This window comes from Chelonoidis abingdonii, chromosome 2, assembly GCF_003597395.2.
Source record: "Chelonoidis abingdonii isolate Lonesome George chromosome 2, CheloAbing_2.0, whole genome shotgun sequence".
Taxonomy (NCBI): domain Eukaryota; kingdom Metazoa; phylum Chordata; order Testudines; family Testudinidae; genus Chelonoidis; species Chelonoidis abingdonii.
In genome coordinates, this window is record NC_133770.1 from 248402420 (window position 1) to 248417452 (window position 15033).

General features: G+C 43.4%; 1 protein-coding gene across 5 annotated transcripts in view; it reads right to left on the reverse strand.

The window, feature by feature from the left end:
- The window catches only part of TPD52 (tumor protein D52), a 230081-nt gene that overhangs the window by 162779 nt on the left and 52269 nt on the right, over positions 1-15033 (reverse strand). For 3 of the 5 annotated variants that reach the window (XM_032763350.2, XM_032763353.2, XM_032763351.2), the window contains exons 5-6: positions 8702-8743; positions 7320-7368 (exon numbers count right to left, since the gene is read on the reverse strand). In XM_032763350.2, the coding sequence (XP_032619241.1) occupies positions 7320-7368; positions 8702-8743 (91 nt within the window). Of the gene's footprint in view, positions 1-3788; positions 5147-7319; positions 7369-8701; positions 8744-15033 lie in introns of those variants that run through there. The other 2 variants (XM_075063082.1, XM_032763352.2) reach the window with 2 other exon arrangements.

Here is a 15033-nt window from a genome sequence, read left to right on the forward strand (position 1 = left end):
GCCTTGGTGGACGCCCAAGATGTCCAGAAAGACCAGGATGGCCTTGGGCCTGGGCCTGGGCCTGGGGCCTCTTGGAAGACTCAGGTGGGCACATCAGAGTCGCGGTCCTCTTCATAAGAGCTGCTCCGCATGGGACGACATGTGAATGCGTGTCTCGGATGGCCATGGAGGGCTGAAAACCCTGGGCAGAAGGTCTCTAGCAGGACTTTGTGCGGCTACTCGGCACTGGGGACATACCGGGAGGCATACCCGGGAACGGAAACGAGATCGGACCTTGCCGACCAGAGCCAGTTGCCGGGGAGGTCGGACCGAGATCGAGGCTCGGACGTCGGAGGGCTACGGAGTCACGGTGGCCGGGACTGGAACGGTGCTGAGGAGTAGTTGGCCCGCGTGAACGAGATACTGAACAGTGCTGCGAGTGCAGCCAGTATCTGAGGAGGAGAGAAAGGTGCTGGGACTGCGAGCAGTTCAGGTCAGGAGCGGGAATGGCGACAGGACCTAGAACATCTGCGGACAGTGATCGTGAACAGTGCCACTCTGCTGTGCCACAGAGAATGGTTCTATCAAGCAGGCGTGCTGTTAGACTATTACCCGCAACCAGCAGTGCGGTGAGGCAGCATCAACTCTATCCTAGCAATCAGATCCCTCGCCGTTTGAGAATGTCTCCGGCGTGGATGGAATTAGTAAGCCAACCATGGCTTGCGCCGCGAGCTGACAGGCACCGGACTTGACGGCCTTGTGGGACTAGAAGCGACGCGTGCTGAAAGGTCGTTGGTAGTGATCAAGTGCCGGGCGATCTGACTTAGACGAGTTTCTGGCTGCGGTGCAGGTGCACGGAAGCAGCAGGAGTCTTAGGCTCTCTCGACCTAGGACAGCGAGCGGTGCCAAGTTGACTTTCTGCCGGCGACCGGCCGGTGCTAGAGGCCTTGGCAGTACCAAGCACGGTCCGATGCCCGAGTGAGGTGCTTCTGCCCGCAATTGACCAGCATCGGTGCGAAGCGGAGGGGTAAGAGCCACCTCCATGAGGAGCTGCTTTAGCTGGAAGTCCTGCTCCTTTTTTGTTCTCACCTTAAAAGCCTTGCAAATGCAACACTTATCTGTCAGGTGAGATTCCCAGAGGCACTTAAGGCAGGACTCGTGTGGATCTCTTGTTGGCTTCGGCTTATGACAGGCCAAGCACGGTTTGAAACCCGGTGAACCAGGCATGGGCCCCGATACCGGGTGCGGGGAAGGGGCTAATCCCCAAACCCCTCTTAACTATACACTAACTATGAACGATAAAAATTAACTATATACACAAAAAAATAACTAGAGAACTACGAGTAGCTAGGGAGGTGGAGGTCAGTAAAACCGCACTCCACTGTTCCAGTGACCAACACGGGCGATAAGAAGGAACTGAGGGGTAGTTGGGTCAGCAGGGGTATATATGCGGCGCCACTCCAGAGGGCGCCCAGCCGACCCACCAAGTGTTGCTAGGGTAAAAATCTTCCAATGAACATGCACGCGGCACGCGCACACCTAATTGGAATGGATATGAGCAAGCACTCAAAGCAGCAGCAGCAGTTTGGTACAAAAGTCACTGGACTGGAATAGTAAGCATATTGTTTTTGATAAGTGTCATTTAAAGACTGGAACGTGAAAGGAGACATAGGAAATAAAGATGAGAAAGCAGGTAGTGAAAGTTTAAGAACTGAGTAGCAGTAGAAGTAGGACATGTATAGAGATACCAAGTTAGTTAGAGAATTGTCTGCTAGATTGAGTAGCTAATTACAAACGATTGCATCCATCTTTAGCACAGAGGTCCAGCTTTGCAGATAGGTCCCATTCCTAACAGAAGCTGCCCTGGATATCAAAGGAGCACAAAAACACTCCCTGCTTTTGAGTGGGATAAGTGTTAACTGGCTTAGGATGTTGACTAGATCACAGGTTATGGTTCTAGAAATTTGATGTCCAGGGTTGCTTTTCAGCCATTTCAAGTCAAGGCTTTCGAAGCAAAAGTCTCACTTGATAGGATTCAGGTACTGAAGACATCTTAGATGGACCTCCTAATTGCATTTCACGCTAGTGGGAAAACATTCCCTAGATGTGTCAACTGAAACTGCTCCTCAGATTTCTTGCCAATGTTTTGAGTGGAATTTTACTGCCTAAGGATTCCAGGGTGTACCTGTTCAGTTTATCCCATACTGTTAGCTCAGTTTACATTTGGCCAGGATTCAGGTGTTTCATCACATCAGCAAAAAGAGGGTTAGGCCTAGGCAAGACTCTTCTACTGTACCTGAAGAGGAAACTAGGGGCTCTCGCTAAAGTAATGTAATGAGAAAAACTCAAGCCCTATGGATTTTCTCCAGACCATACAAAAATGGCTATGTGATGGCAGCCTATGGTCATCCTTCTTAAGGCAGCTGGTGCTGCTGGATCCCACAGACAGGAGTGAGCAAAAACAGGCTAGAAAACCCATTAAGTATGAAGCACTGAGGCAGTATACTGGGGAGGTTTGTGCCAAACTAGCTCTAAGAGCCTGCCTCAGGCAAAAGCCTGCCTCAGAAGCAGAATGAGAGATGCTTCAGTGAGTCAACAGGGAGAATGAAATAGCTGACTTGATTAGATGGCAGGCAATGTGTTTGCTTGACACTGTCAAACCAGGCAGAGATAGGAATGCTCCTTCAGTCTAGGAATCCTACTTATTCAGAGTAGCATTTTTTTTAAAAAACTGCTTTAGAAGAGACAAAACCTAAACAGAAAACAGCTGATTTTATGCCAAAAAGTTAAGTAGTTTGGTGTTCCACTGTACTGATATTAGTTTCAATCTAGTGCACGTGTAACATTTCCTTACTATCACTTAATCATACCATATATTGTAGCACTAAAGTAGGGTGGTTTAAACATATTAGATGGGAAAGTACCCTGGTGTTACTGGAATTTTGATCCTGTATGGTTGTCATTTGTTTTATTTGCTGATTTACAGCCTCTGCTGAACTTTAAGTCTCAGGCCAGGAACCGTTCATGAATTACATTTGTGCGACAAGAGGCATAGTAAATTCCTGAATCAGTTTCCAGGATAGAACCAACTCAGCCCATATATCCAAGAAATAAGTGAAAAGTGGTCACGAGGCCATGAGTATGAAGACAGGAGGATTCCAACATGTTCCCAATTACTTGGGGAGCAGAGGATAGTAAGGGAATATTTCATATGTAAATTCAGTCCTTCAAATTGATTTAAAAAAAGCTTAGGCCTATAGGTAGCTATGACTTTTCCAAAAAGAGTGGAATGTCCACATTTACAGCTGTGCTGTTAATGACAGTGGTAATACAGTGCTCATGTATAGGATTTTATTAAGCTGCTCACATGTAACAGCATATTCACTAGAGGTGAAGTGCTATCAAAGCGCTCATCAGAAATGCAGTACAATGGTGTCTAAAGAAAATTGTGTAGTGGTTTTGGAATTCGACTAGACAGATTTTTTTGCCAGTTAGTATTTTTAATTAATCGCTTCCAGTTCATTCCAAGCTCAGTGATGAGACGTTTGGCATAAATTACAAATTTGATAACGACCAACATGTGCCAGATATGTACATAATACAAGCAACTTCCAAAGTACATAAAGTGGATATGAGTCAACATGTAAAGCAACATAGCCCTCTTACAAGGTCTGCTATAGGCTTTGATATGGGTAAAGTTTCAAGAGTGGATCTCAATGGTTAAACAGGAGTTGGAGTCTCCAAGGTGCAAACAGTATTGCTAATTTTTTCAAGCCTCTAAAAAAAAAAAAAAACAAAAAAACAAACGACGACTTAGGACAAAAGTCTTCAAACTATTTCATGCTCTACACATCTCAAAGGTCCTTTGCCTCCTAGAGCAATGGCTCTTGCCTGCAAATGCTGTGCAAGTTTACATACAGCATGCGTGAAAGGCTTTAAAAAACCAAACATTTAATTCCAGTCAGTTATGGGAATTAATCAGTAATGACTTGTTAGAAATATTTTTTGCAGACATCCCAAGACCAAGTTCATAAAGCCATATTCCTTAGCATTCTGAGCTGTAGGAATGTGTTCACATTCATCTCCACTCCATGTTTTTAGTGTAAGATTTCAATATTAATACTCAGAATAGAAGTTTTAGAATCACCACCACCGGTAGTGGTAGACCATTATTACAGTGACTGGGCTTGTTTTACCACAGCGAAAAATCAGGCATTAAAGCATTCAAGTAAAGAATCACATAGTGTACTGGGGTAAACAAACTGGCTCAGATACTAAAATCCAGCAGCATAAGCATCTAACTTTCATTTGGAGCACTTGGAGAACCCACTCTGTAGGATATTAAGTCTGGTCACAGGACCCACAGAGAAGTCAGTAAGTCTGAATGCTACTTAGGATTATGTTCTTTGCCCCACAGTGCACCAAATGCAGTTTAGGACTTAACAGGTTTAGATTAATACACACTTGTGGAAACCTGCTATAGTGATGTTATTCAGAGTGTTTGAAACAGAAATCCTTTTCTGGACAGCTTGGAGTAATCTCTTCCAAGTGTGATGTCCAATTTTAGAGAACTGTTGCACTGAAACCACTGAAGGAGTGAAGTAAACTTCAGGTTAGCATTAAAACATTAGAATGCCAATTCTTAATAAGTGAAGAGAATTGCTAATAATCACAGCATCCAAAAAGGAAGTACATGAGAGTCCACATAACTATATGTAAGCATTATTAGTAGGTTGTCTAAAGTTTTTTCAAAAAGAACATTTTAGAGATTGCCTTTAAAAAATCAGGGATATATCCTTTAAGTACTTGAAAAGGATAAAAAAAATGTTCCCTCCCCCCAAAAGCCAGGCTGATACAATCTACTTAGTTCCAAAAAATTATTTTAAACCCAAAACAAGCATATTTATCAATAGTTGATATAAAGCTAAGTGCTAAGAAAAGCACATCTGGTGGAACAGCTACAAATGGTAAGAACATTACAAATGTGCTTAGTTTTGCTTGCCAGCATCTGTGCAGTTGAGTAGCAGGACAAAGGCAGGAATCTCACTGGGTCTCGTCCTCCTGTATCTGTTCTGTAATAGTTTCTGTGGTACTAGCATTGGCAGCTTGAGTTTAATGATCTCTCCAAAGTTTCACCTCCAGCAGGCTGAGCTCTCTCCAATTTAGACTAAATACATAATAGTTTAGATAAACCCTTTCAGAAAGCCATAGCTGAAACACAGTTAGATAGCCAGGTATTTTGAACAAGTTTTGGCAACAAACAGTACCTTCATGTCAAGATTGTTTGGGGGAATTATCCTTTGGAGCAGTTTTTCCAGGATCAACTGCCCCTACAATACTTGAGGTAGGAGCAGCACTTCAGTGCCAACTTAGTGGAAGAAGCGAGTTAGAGAAAAAACACTGAAGGAAAATGTTGCAACCCTCCAATCATAGCTTAACACATGGGTCTCCTTTGGCCTTTAGTACTGCAAAAATACTCCCGCGATCAGGATTGCTGCCACAGCCCATACCTCAGATATGCTCTGTGATGACTTAGACAATTTTGCAGTTAGTTTTTTAATCGCTTTCCAGTTTCATTCCAAGCTCAAGTGATGTGAGATGTTTGCGCATAAATTACAAATTTGATAACGTACAAACATGTTGCCAGATATTTACATAATACAAGACAACTCCAAAGACATAAAAGTGGATATAGTCAACAATGTAAAGCAACATAGCCCTCTTACAAGGTCTGCTATAGCTTTGATATGGGTAAAGTTTCAAGAGTGGATCTCTCAATGGTTAAAAGTGGTGGAGTCTCCAAGGTGCAAACAGTATTGCTAATTTTCAAGCCATCTAAACAAAAAAAAAAAACAAAAAAAAAACGACGACTAGTGACAAAAGTTCTTCAAACTATTTCATGCCTCTACACATCTCAAAGGTCCTTTGCCTTCCTAGAGCAATGGCTTCTTGCCTGCAAATGCTGTGCAAGTTTACTACAGCCATGGGCTTGAAAGGCTTTTAAAAACCAAACATTTATTCCAAGTATCTCTGCTCTAGGTTTTCTAAGACCACGTACATCTTACAACAGAATTGCACACATATTCCTTACTTTCTGATGGTAACATGCAAGAGTTTGCATTCCCAATGTAAGCCAGAATAAACCTTTTCAGCCTTGAAGTTAAAAATCAGTATAGATCCTGGATATACAAGACCAGGTTCTCTATTATATGTGAAAGGCAGTTTCCTGGACAACCTTTATTGAATGAAGTATCTTAGAACCTCACTATTAAAAATTCAAGTTTGTGTTGTGGTGGTATTATTTGCAACTTGTCTGGAAAGACATGATTAATGTAAACTCTGGTAAGTGTTATGAGCATCAAAGGACTCTTTAAAACAAAACAATGGGCTAAGATAAGACTGAGCTGTTAATGGAGTAGGTTTCCTAGGAAATATTTGTGAGGAGGGGCATGCAAATATCCACCTCCAGATCTGATCTTCTGAAGCTTTGACCTGGGATGGGGATCTTGTCTACAAGTTACCTGTTCCCAGGATCAAAGCCCAAATGGCATAAAAGAGCAACTCCATTCATAGTGTGCTGGTTCTGCACCACAGCAGTTATCAACTTGTAACCACAGAAAAACCCCTTGGTGGGGTTTGAGGGGCTGTTCTCTAGCCAGAGCCCTGCTTGGAGTTGGGGTGATCTCTGATAAGCGTATTTGCATGCAGGTTTGCTATTTTATGTTCTCTCACTAATGCTTTTCCCTTAATAAATGTGGTTGCTTAGAAAGAGCTGTGTGCTAACGTAATTGTTGCCAGTTACATCGCTTAACATGAGAGGAGCAAAGGTAAAGCAGGCTTGCTTAGGCACTCTGGCTGCTGGTGAATTTCCAGTGTAGGCAGGGAATTGTGTAGCTTGGACATATTTTGGAGTCAGGAGGGAGAGAGAGAGAGATGCATGTTTCCATCCAAGAGGTAATGGCAGGAAGTCAGAAAGAGTAGCCTTTTTCGGATCATACAGGAGAAATACAGGTGCAATTGTCCTGAACTGAAACAGCATGATCCAGCCCATTTGTGCTGTTCTGAGCATACGAGTGGACCAGAGAGCAGTTGTCTTCCCAACTGGGGATTTTCTGGCATGAAGCCATCATAGTTGGCTATACCCCTGCATTTCATAGCATTAATTTACTTGGTTGTCAAATGACATTTGGATTTTTAAAAAGCAGCTTAAGAGGTTAGTTGCCCAGCTGCCACTGAAATTTAAGGGAAGGGGTTTGAGCACCACATTTAGGTTCCTTCAAAAGTCCCAGCTTAAGTCTCTCATAAAATAACTGTCTCCAGAGGCAACTAGTTAGATTTACCTTTAAGTTTTCAACCTTTTCTTCAAATGACTTGAAAGTAGAAGAATTTCTAGGGAAAAAAAACCCAGTGGTTAGTTTCTTAAAGTGAGAACATGAGCACAGTAATACTAGGTTAGTTTTGAGACAATGCATCCATGTTTCCCTGTCCTATGTCAACATGCTTTTGACAGCCCTCAGATTAATGTATCTTTTGGATAGTAGTTTTTGAACATTTCGTAAACAGCTACTGTAGGCCTAAATTGTACAGCTGAAGAGCTTCAAATAAAACGTATGTCTAGAACTTTCAACTGCAAGCCAAGAAGCTCATTTTATTACTACCTTTGAGGCACTCTTTATAGTGCTTAACAGCAGAATAAAAGAAGTTTTCAGTGAAGTTACTCATTGCCTGTAACTCAGTGACAGTACCTTTTACAAAGGTAAGGTACTGTAGAATGCCAGATTTAACTTGTCATTAGTAACTTTTTATTGACTCTTCAAAAAAAGGTTAACGGCTGTTGGCTTAGAAAAGTTAGCTAGCTCAGTAAGACAATTTAGTCACATCCAATCACTCTAGAGGCTAGCGAGTGATTGTTAAAGACAACTCATAGTATCTGTCTCTCAAAAGTGAAAGAAAGGTTATTTACCCTGTCCCTCTCGAGACAGCCACTATCAACAGTAATAAGTATTCTCCCCATCTCTCACAGGTAGAGACTATTAAACTATGAAAAAGGTAAAATGCAATACCCTAAGAGAAACAGTGTTTAGTCGTAGCAGCCTAGACGAGTGAAATTTTGTCCTCACTGAAGTAAATGGCAAACATTGACTTCAGGAGTCTCAGTAAGTCACCCAAGGATTCTATATCAATTGCCACCAAATTGCAGTGTGACCTTATGCCTTAATCTGTGTCACCAGATGGAGGAATGCTTACTTTTGATGCAGCCAGCCTTAGTGTTTGTAATGTACTCTGAACCTTATTTAAGCAATTAAAAGTCAGCAAGAGAAAAACTGAGGTCAGAGGCCAAACTGCTTACTTTCCTATGGGTTAATAAGAAAGTAAGTCTCTTCATTTTAGAAGAGCTGTAGACAGTTCTGAATTTGAAATCATTTAGTAGTATAATATTTTTAAGAAAATAAAGACCATTCAGCTTCTCACCATAAGCAAATATGTCTAGGATGCGTAATTGCCAATAGAACAAGTTCAAAGAAATAATGAACTTTCTGCAAGAACAGTCAGTACATGCTTTATCCTAAGTCAGTATGGTAAATTGTTCTAAAAACCAAGATGTTTCCATGTATTTAATTCTACACATGTGGGTGGGATGGGGGAAGGAAAGAGGATCAGTTCAACTAGTAAGACAATACACATATCCAATAGCTGAATTACATACTAAGACATACATTACCTCATAACAGGCATGCTAATTGAATGTTGTATGGAGCGTATACTAAGTGTCAGCATTAAGAAAAGGAGAGAGAGTGTGAAGTTAGTTATGATCAATTATGAAAAGCAATTTGCTTAGAAACCCTATGCATCAGGTTCCATGCAAAGAGAATCTTTCTCCCCATAACTGAAGATGTCCGAGACCACAACTGTTTTCCCAAGGGCAGTTTCAAATAAACTAGAGTCATGCACACATGCATAAAGAACATGCAAGAGAGCTGTAGTAATACTTTATTAAAAATATGCCAGTTAAAAAGTACATTCTGCATAGTTGCAACATAATTCCTTTGTCCTTTATCTACCTATTAATTTTTCAGACAGTGAGAAACATGTTATGTTTGCAATTCTGGTAGTGTCAAGTGAATGCCAAAAGCTAATCATTCACATATTCCCTCCCCTTGAATGCTGCTTACGTTAAAAGGGTAAATTCTTTCAGACTATCACTGCGTTAATTGCAATGGGATTCCTGCATATGGAGTAGCGAACTTCAAGTCAATATGGATCCAGGAGCTGAATATTAGTTCACTAGCACCATTTAGAAACAGCTCAGTTTTGTGGACTGTCAATCCATTACCTTTCACTAGGATTAGTCATAGTAACTCAACAGGCCTAATTTCAACTACAGATGGTTGGGAAGTTTCCAACAAAATAGTTGGACATATCACTTCACTGTCCCAGAAAAGCCAATAGCTTGGTGGTTAGGGCTTTCACCTGGGATCTCACAGACCCAGGTCAAGTCCCAGCTCTGATTTAGGTCTGTTTTGTCCCAGTGTGGGACAGGAAGAGTTTCTTGCCCAGCTTTAACCTTAACTTTGTTTTTGAGGAACCACAAGTTTAGTTTTCATACTTATTAAATCGTATCCCTGCCATCACTAGGAGTGTAGTTAGTGATACGGTTTAAGCGATGTGGACAACTGCTCATTAGGAAGGAGTCATTAGGAGGGTCATAGACCCAATAGCAACTAGATTGTTTCAGACAGTAATAACTTGAGCCAATTTAATCCTCCCTATGAAAAACTCACTTATTTTTTAATTCCCCATCCCTCCCAAATATTTAGTCCTACTCTACTGTAGATGTGTAGTCTGTACTAGTTGAGTACCATACCAGCTTCTGTAGAGCAGTTTTATTGGACATGTGTCTTCTCCAACCGTACCTGGATGCTTAATCTTGAATCAAGAGTCAATGCACCTCTACCTTGATATAACGCTGTCCTTGGGAGCCAAAAAAAAAAAAAAAATCTTACCATGTTATAGGTGAAACCATGTTATATTGAATTTGCTTTGATCCAAAGCACGGAGTCCCACCCACCCGGAGCACTGCTTTACTATGTTATATCCGAATTTGTATTATATTGGGTCGCATTATATTGGGGTAGAGGTGTACTTTCATATGAGAGTTCTCCTCCCTGGCAGTAGCTAGTCATTCATCTCATTCTGATAGCAACTCAGTCTTCCCTAAATTAGGGGCTCAATGGTAGAGCCACTTTGGTACTAATGAAAAAAGTTTCCAGAATAGGTTTAGAATGTAAGGATTTCTGGAGATGTTTAGACACCGAAGAGTTAAAAAGCTTTAAGATAAGCCAGGACATGTTGCTAACTGAATATGTGACTGAAGGTTGGGTAGTAGTGCCATATACTGCAAGTCAAACTCTTTGTCAGCTACCAGTTTGCTGAGGTTGTGTCTGTGCTCCAGTCATGTTTATTCATTGTTTCACCTTGTGTATCTGCCACCCATGTCCCTGTAGAAGGCCCAGCTTCTAATAATTAGATTTATAGAGCCTATTTTATCCCCTGCCTTCAGGATGAGTCACACTTCTGTACCAAGTCCCATTATGTGATGAGAGAATTGGCACAGATCCCAACTTTGCTGGATGCCAAGTTTCTGCTCAATACATTTTCTAATGCACTCAATAGTTACATTTTTCCAGCAGTGGTCAGCCACCTGTCTGACCCTGTAAGAGGCTCTCACCTCTTGAGATGGGAGTCTCTTTTAAAAAAAAAAAAAAAAAAAGGATGCCTACTCTTCCCCTGGTATTACAGTCTACAAACCCACCCACCCAGAAAGTTAGTGTACAAAAAGTGACCTTCAAAGATAGTATTAGCATATTGTCTTTTGAGAGACATGCACTGTAAACACACGCTTCAGTGTTCAGCTTTCAATGGAGAAGTTTTCAATGACCTCAAAAACCATGCACAGTTCTGGAAATACATCTCTCCCAAATATAATGCAACCTGATATAACATGAATTCGGATACAATGTGGTAAAGCAGTGCTCCAGGGGGGTGGGGCTGCACACTCCAGCAGATCAAAGCAAGTTCGATAGAACATAGTTTCACCTATAATGCGGTAAGATTTTTTGGCTCCCAAGGACAGCGTTATATCGGGGTGGAGGTGTAGTTTAACTCTCATAGTACCAGAAATCATGTTTGTTATGTAGCTATGATCTGTCTTCAGTAACTCAGCCCAGACAACTGATTAGAATGAAGCATATTTTTGAATTAACAGCAGTCCAACTTGGAAACTAAAGTAACTTTACTTACAAGTCCAATGTTACAACCTCGCTAAGTGTAGCATATCCAGATACAGGATGTGACCCAAGACGATATTATCTGGGAGGACACCAGGAGGCGCTTCATCCTGTCCGCCACCACAACAAATTGCTGGTTCAACTTGTGGAACAGTTTTGTTCGTTCAACATAAAAAAGCCAAAGCCAGCCAAATATCCAGGGAGTGGAGCCTCTGCTCACAGCTGTTGGAATGGGGCTTCAGGAAAAAGACTGGGAGAAATAGGTCTTTGTTGTGTGGAAGTTGGAGATCACCTTCTGGAGGAACACCATGTGGGGTTGAAGTTGCACTTTGTCCTTATAAAAATGTAGTATATGGGGGGGGGGGGGTCAGATGTGAGGGCCTTGAGTCAGAGACCCTCTTGGCTGAAATTACGGCGACTAGGATTAGGCTACTTTATAAAGGCAAGTAAAGTAAAGTAGTTGAGCATGTCGCTAATGGTTCAAACGGAGGCTCCATCAGCCTTGAGTGTACCAAGTTAATGTACCAAGGTGGGGGGTGGGCTGCTGAATTTGAAGGGATAGCCTGTCTATCCCCTTTAAGAAACTGTCACATCATAGGGTTAGCAAAAATAGTGAGGCCCAACTCTCCTGAGTGAAAAGCTGAGATGGCGGCCAGGTGAACTTTTATCAATGAGTATGACAGGCCCTACTGTTTCAACCTTAGTAGGTAGTCCAAGACCAAAGGGGGACCAAAGATTGTAATGGAAGGACATGGCTCTGCAAACACAAAATAGAGAATCTTTTCCACTTGGCTAAGTAGACCGCCCTGGTCAATGGTTTTCTGCTGCCCATAAGAACTTCCCTAATGGGGTTTGAGCATGCAAGCTTGAGTGGACTCAACCACACAGATTCCAAGCAGTGAGATGGATAGATTCATGATTTCAGTGTTGGAGCTGGCCATGATGTTGAGTAACGAGGTCTGGAACTAACAGCAGGGGTATTGGAGTCTTCACCGAGAGTTCCAGCACTATGGTGGACAAATGCTGGTGTGGTCAGGCTGGTGCTACCAGGATGACAGAGGCCCCGTCCCTCTGGATCTTGAGGACAACCTTGTGAATAAGTGGGAAGAGGAGGAGAGAAGTGAGAACATGTAGAAGAGCTGGTCCTTCCATGGGAGAAGGAATGCACCTGCCAATGAGCCCTGGCTGTAGCTCAGGAAGGAGCAGAATTACAGGCACTTCCTATTGCTCCTTGTGGTGAACAACTCAACTTGGGGAAGACCCAACCATTGGAAGATATTGTTTGTTATGTCCGGGCAAATGGGCCACTTGTGGTTGCGAAAAGACCTGCTGAGACGGTCTGCTAGCTCATTCTGAGATCTGGGGAAGCAGGAAGCTTCCAGAAGCATTGAGCGTGTCATGCAGAACTCCCAGAGCTTGCAGGCTTCCTGACATAGGGGAAAGGAGCATGCTTCACCCTGTCTGTTGATATAAAACATCGCTGTTATGTAGTGTGGTCAGGACTGATATGCATTTGCCCTCCAGATGAGGCCGAATGGTCTGACATGCCAGATGAATCGCTCTCAGCTCTCTGATGTTGACGTGAAGCGACAGCTCCTCTGGAGACTAGAGTCCTTGAGTTCTGTGCTCTAAGGTGAGCTTCCCACCACATCGTTATGATTGATCACTGACACATCAGCAAAGGGTGTGGTTTGAAGAATGTCACACTTTACACACAGTGTCAGGGTCAAGCAAGCACTGAAGAGACTTGAGAACCATTGGTGGAAGCATGACTGCCCTGTCTAGACTGTTTGCTCAGTTGATACACAGATGCCAGCCAAGTCTGGAGAGGTCTGAGTTTGAGCCTTGCATGCTGGACCATGTACGTGTATGACACCATGTGGCCTAGCAGTTTCAGACAACTCTTTGCTGTGGTTGTAGGAAACTGCCTGAGGTCATGTATGGCCTGAAAACGTGACTGAGGTAGAAATGCTCTGGCCTGTCTCAAGTCTAGCACTGCCCCTATGAACTATTCTCTGAGTAGGCGTGAGCATTGACTTGAGTATTTAACAGGAGACCCAGCGAGTCAAAGGTGGATCTTATCAGGTTGACCGGCTGATCCACTTGTGTCCTGGAATGTCCATCACTAATCAGTCATCGAGGTATGAGAACACCTGAACCTGTCTTTTCTGCAGGAAGGCGGCCCTGACTGACATGCATTTGGTGAACACCTGAGGTGCTGATAACAGCCCAAACGGGAGCACTGAGAACTGGTAGTGAGCATCACCACCAACCACCACCACCTTAGGAAATGCCTGTGGGATGGGATTATGGAAATATGCATCCTTCAAAATTGGGGGCAGCATACCAAGCTCCTGGATCCTGGGAAGGAATAATGATGGCTAGAGACCATCTGTAACTTTAGCATCTTTGTGAACCTATGAGGTTGCAAAGGTCCAGGATGAGTCTGAGACCCCCCTTTGCTTTCAGTATTAACAAATAATGGGAATTAAGACCCTTTGCCCTTGAGCTCCAGCAGAACCTCCTCCATGGCTCCTGCCAACTGGATTGTTTGTACCTCCTGCATAAGGAGTTGCTTGTGAGAAAGGTCCCTGAAAAGGGGAGGGGGGGTGGAGCAGTGCAAGGGGAGGAGGGAAAGAAAATTGGAGGTAATATTCCATTTCTACCATGCGAAGGTCCCAATGGTCTGGAGGTGATTTGGGACCAAGCCCAGTATAAAATGAGATAGATGTGCCAAAAAAAGGGTGGGGGAAGGAAGGATCCAGTTGGCTACCATGTATGTCATTCTCAGGCACATCTTTAAGAAGGCATGCCTAGGGCCTGGTGGTTGTTTGGACAAACCAAATCCCTGGTTGTTTGGAGGCTGGAGTTGGCAACAGCAGTTCTGGATTCTAGGTCGCCTTCAACTGTGGTCCTGTCTGGGTTGGCCTTGGTACAGAAGAGAAATAGGCTGAGGCCTAAAATGTCTGCGTTGAGTGGCTGGAGTGTGCAGCTCCAGCTATTTCAGACAGGATTAGAGTCCTTTAAACTATGCAACTTAAAGTCAGTCTTCTCTGAGAATAACATCGGCCCCTCGAAACAGAGGCCTTGTATTGTATGTTGAACCTCCCCAGCTAGGCCCAAGGCAGCCAGGAGCAACGACATTCGTATACCTGATGACCTGGCACAAGTTGCTGCGTCTGCAGAGTCCAGTGCTGCCTGTAATGTCATCCTGGCCACAGCCTTGCCCTCATCTACAGGGGAAGAAAACTCAGACTTGGAGTCCACAGGAACCAGCTCAGTAAACTTGGATATTGTGTCCCGAGGCTTAGAACTGTAGTGGCTAAGGATCACCTGCTGGTTAGCGATGCAAAGCTGGAGCCCTTTGGTGGAGTAAACCGTCCTCCCAACGAGGTCCAGCGTCTTTGTGTCCTTAGCCCAGGGGGTGGGTCCTTGCTGCTTCTGCCTCTCCTATTCATTGACTGCCACCACCACCACCGAAGAGTCTGGCGGGGTGTGTGAGAAGATATTTGTACTCCTTAGAGGGTAAAAAATACTTCCTCTCAACCCCTTTTGATATAGGGGTCCGGGAAGCTGGAGTTTGCCAGAGGGTCTTTGTTTTCCTGTATCGTCTTAATTAGGGGGAAGAGCTACCCAGATGGGACTCACCTGAGACAAAATGTCCACTATTGGGTCTGAAACCTCAGTGACCACTTCCATCTGGATACCCAGATTCTGTGCTACCCATCTTAACAGCTCAAGATGGACTCTGGTGTCCTGTGAAGGA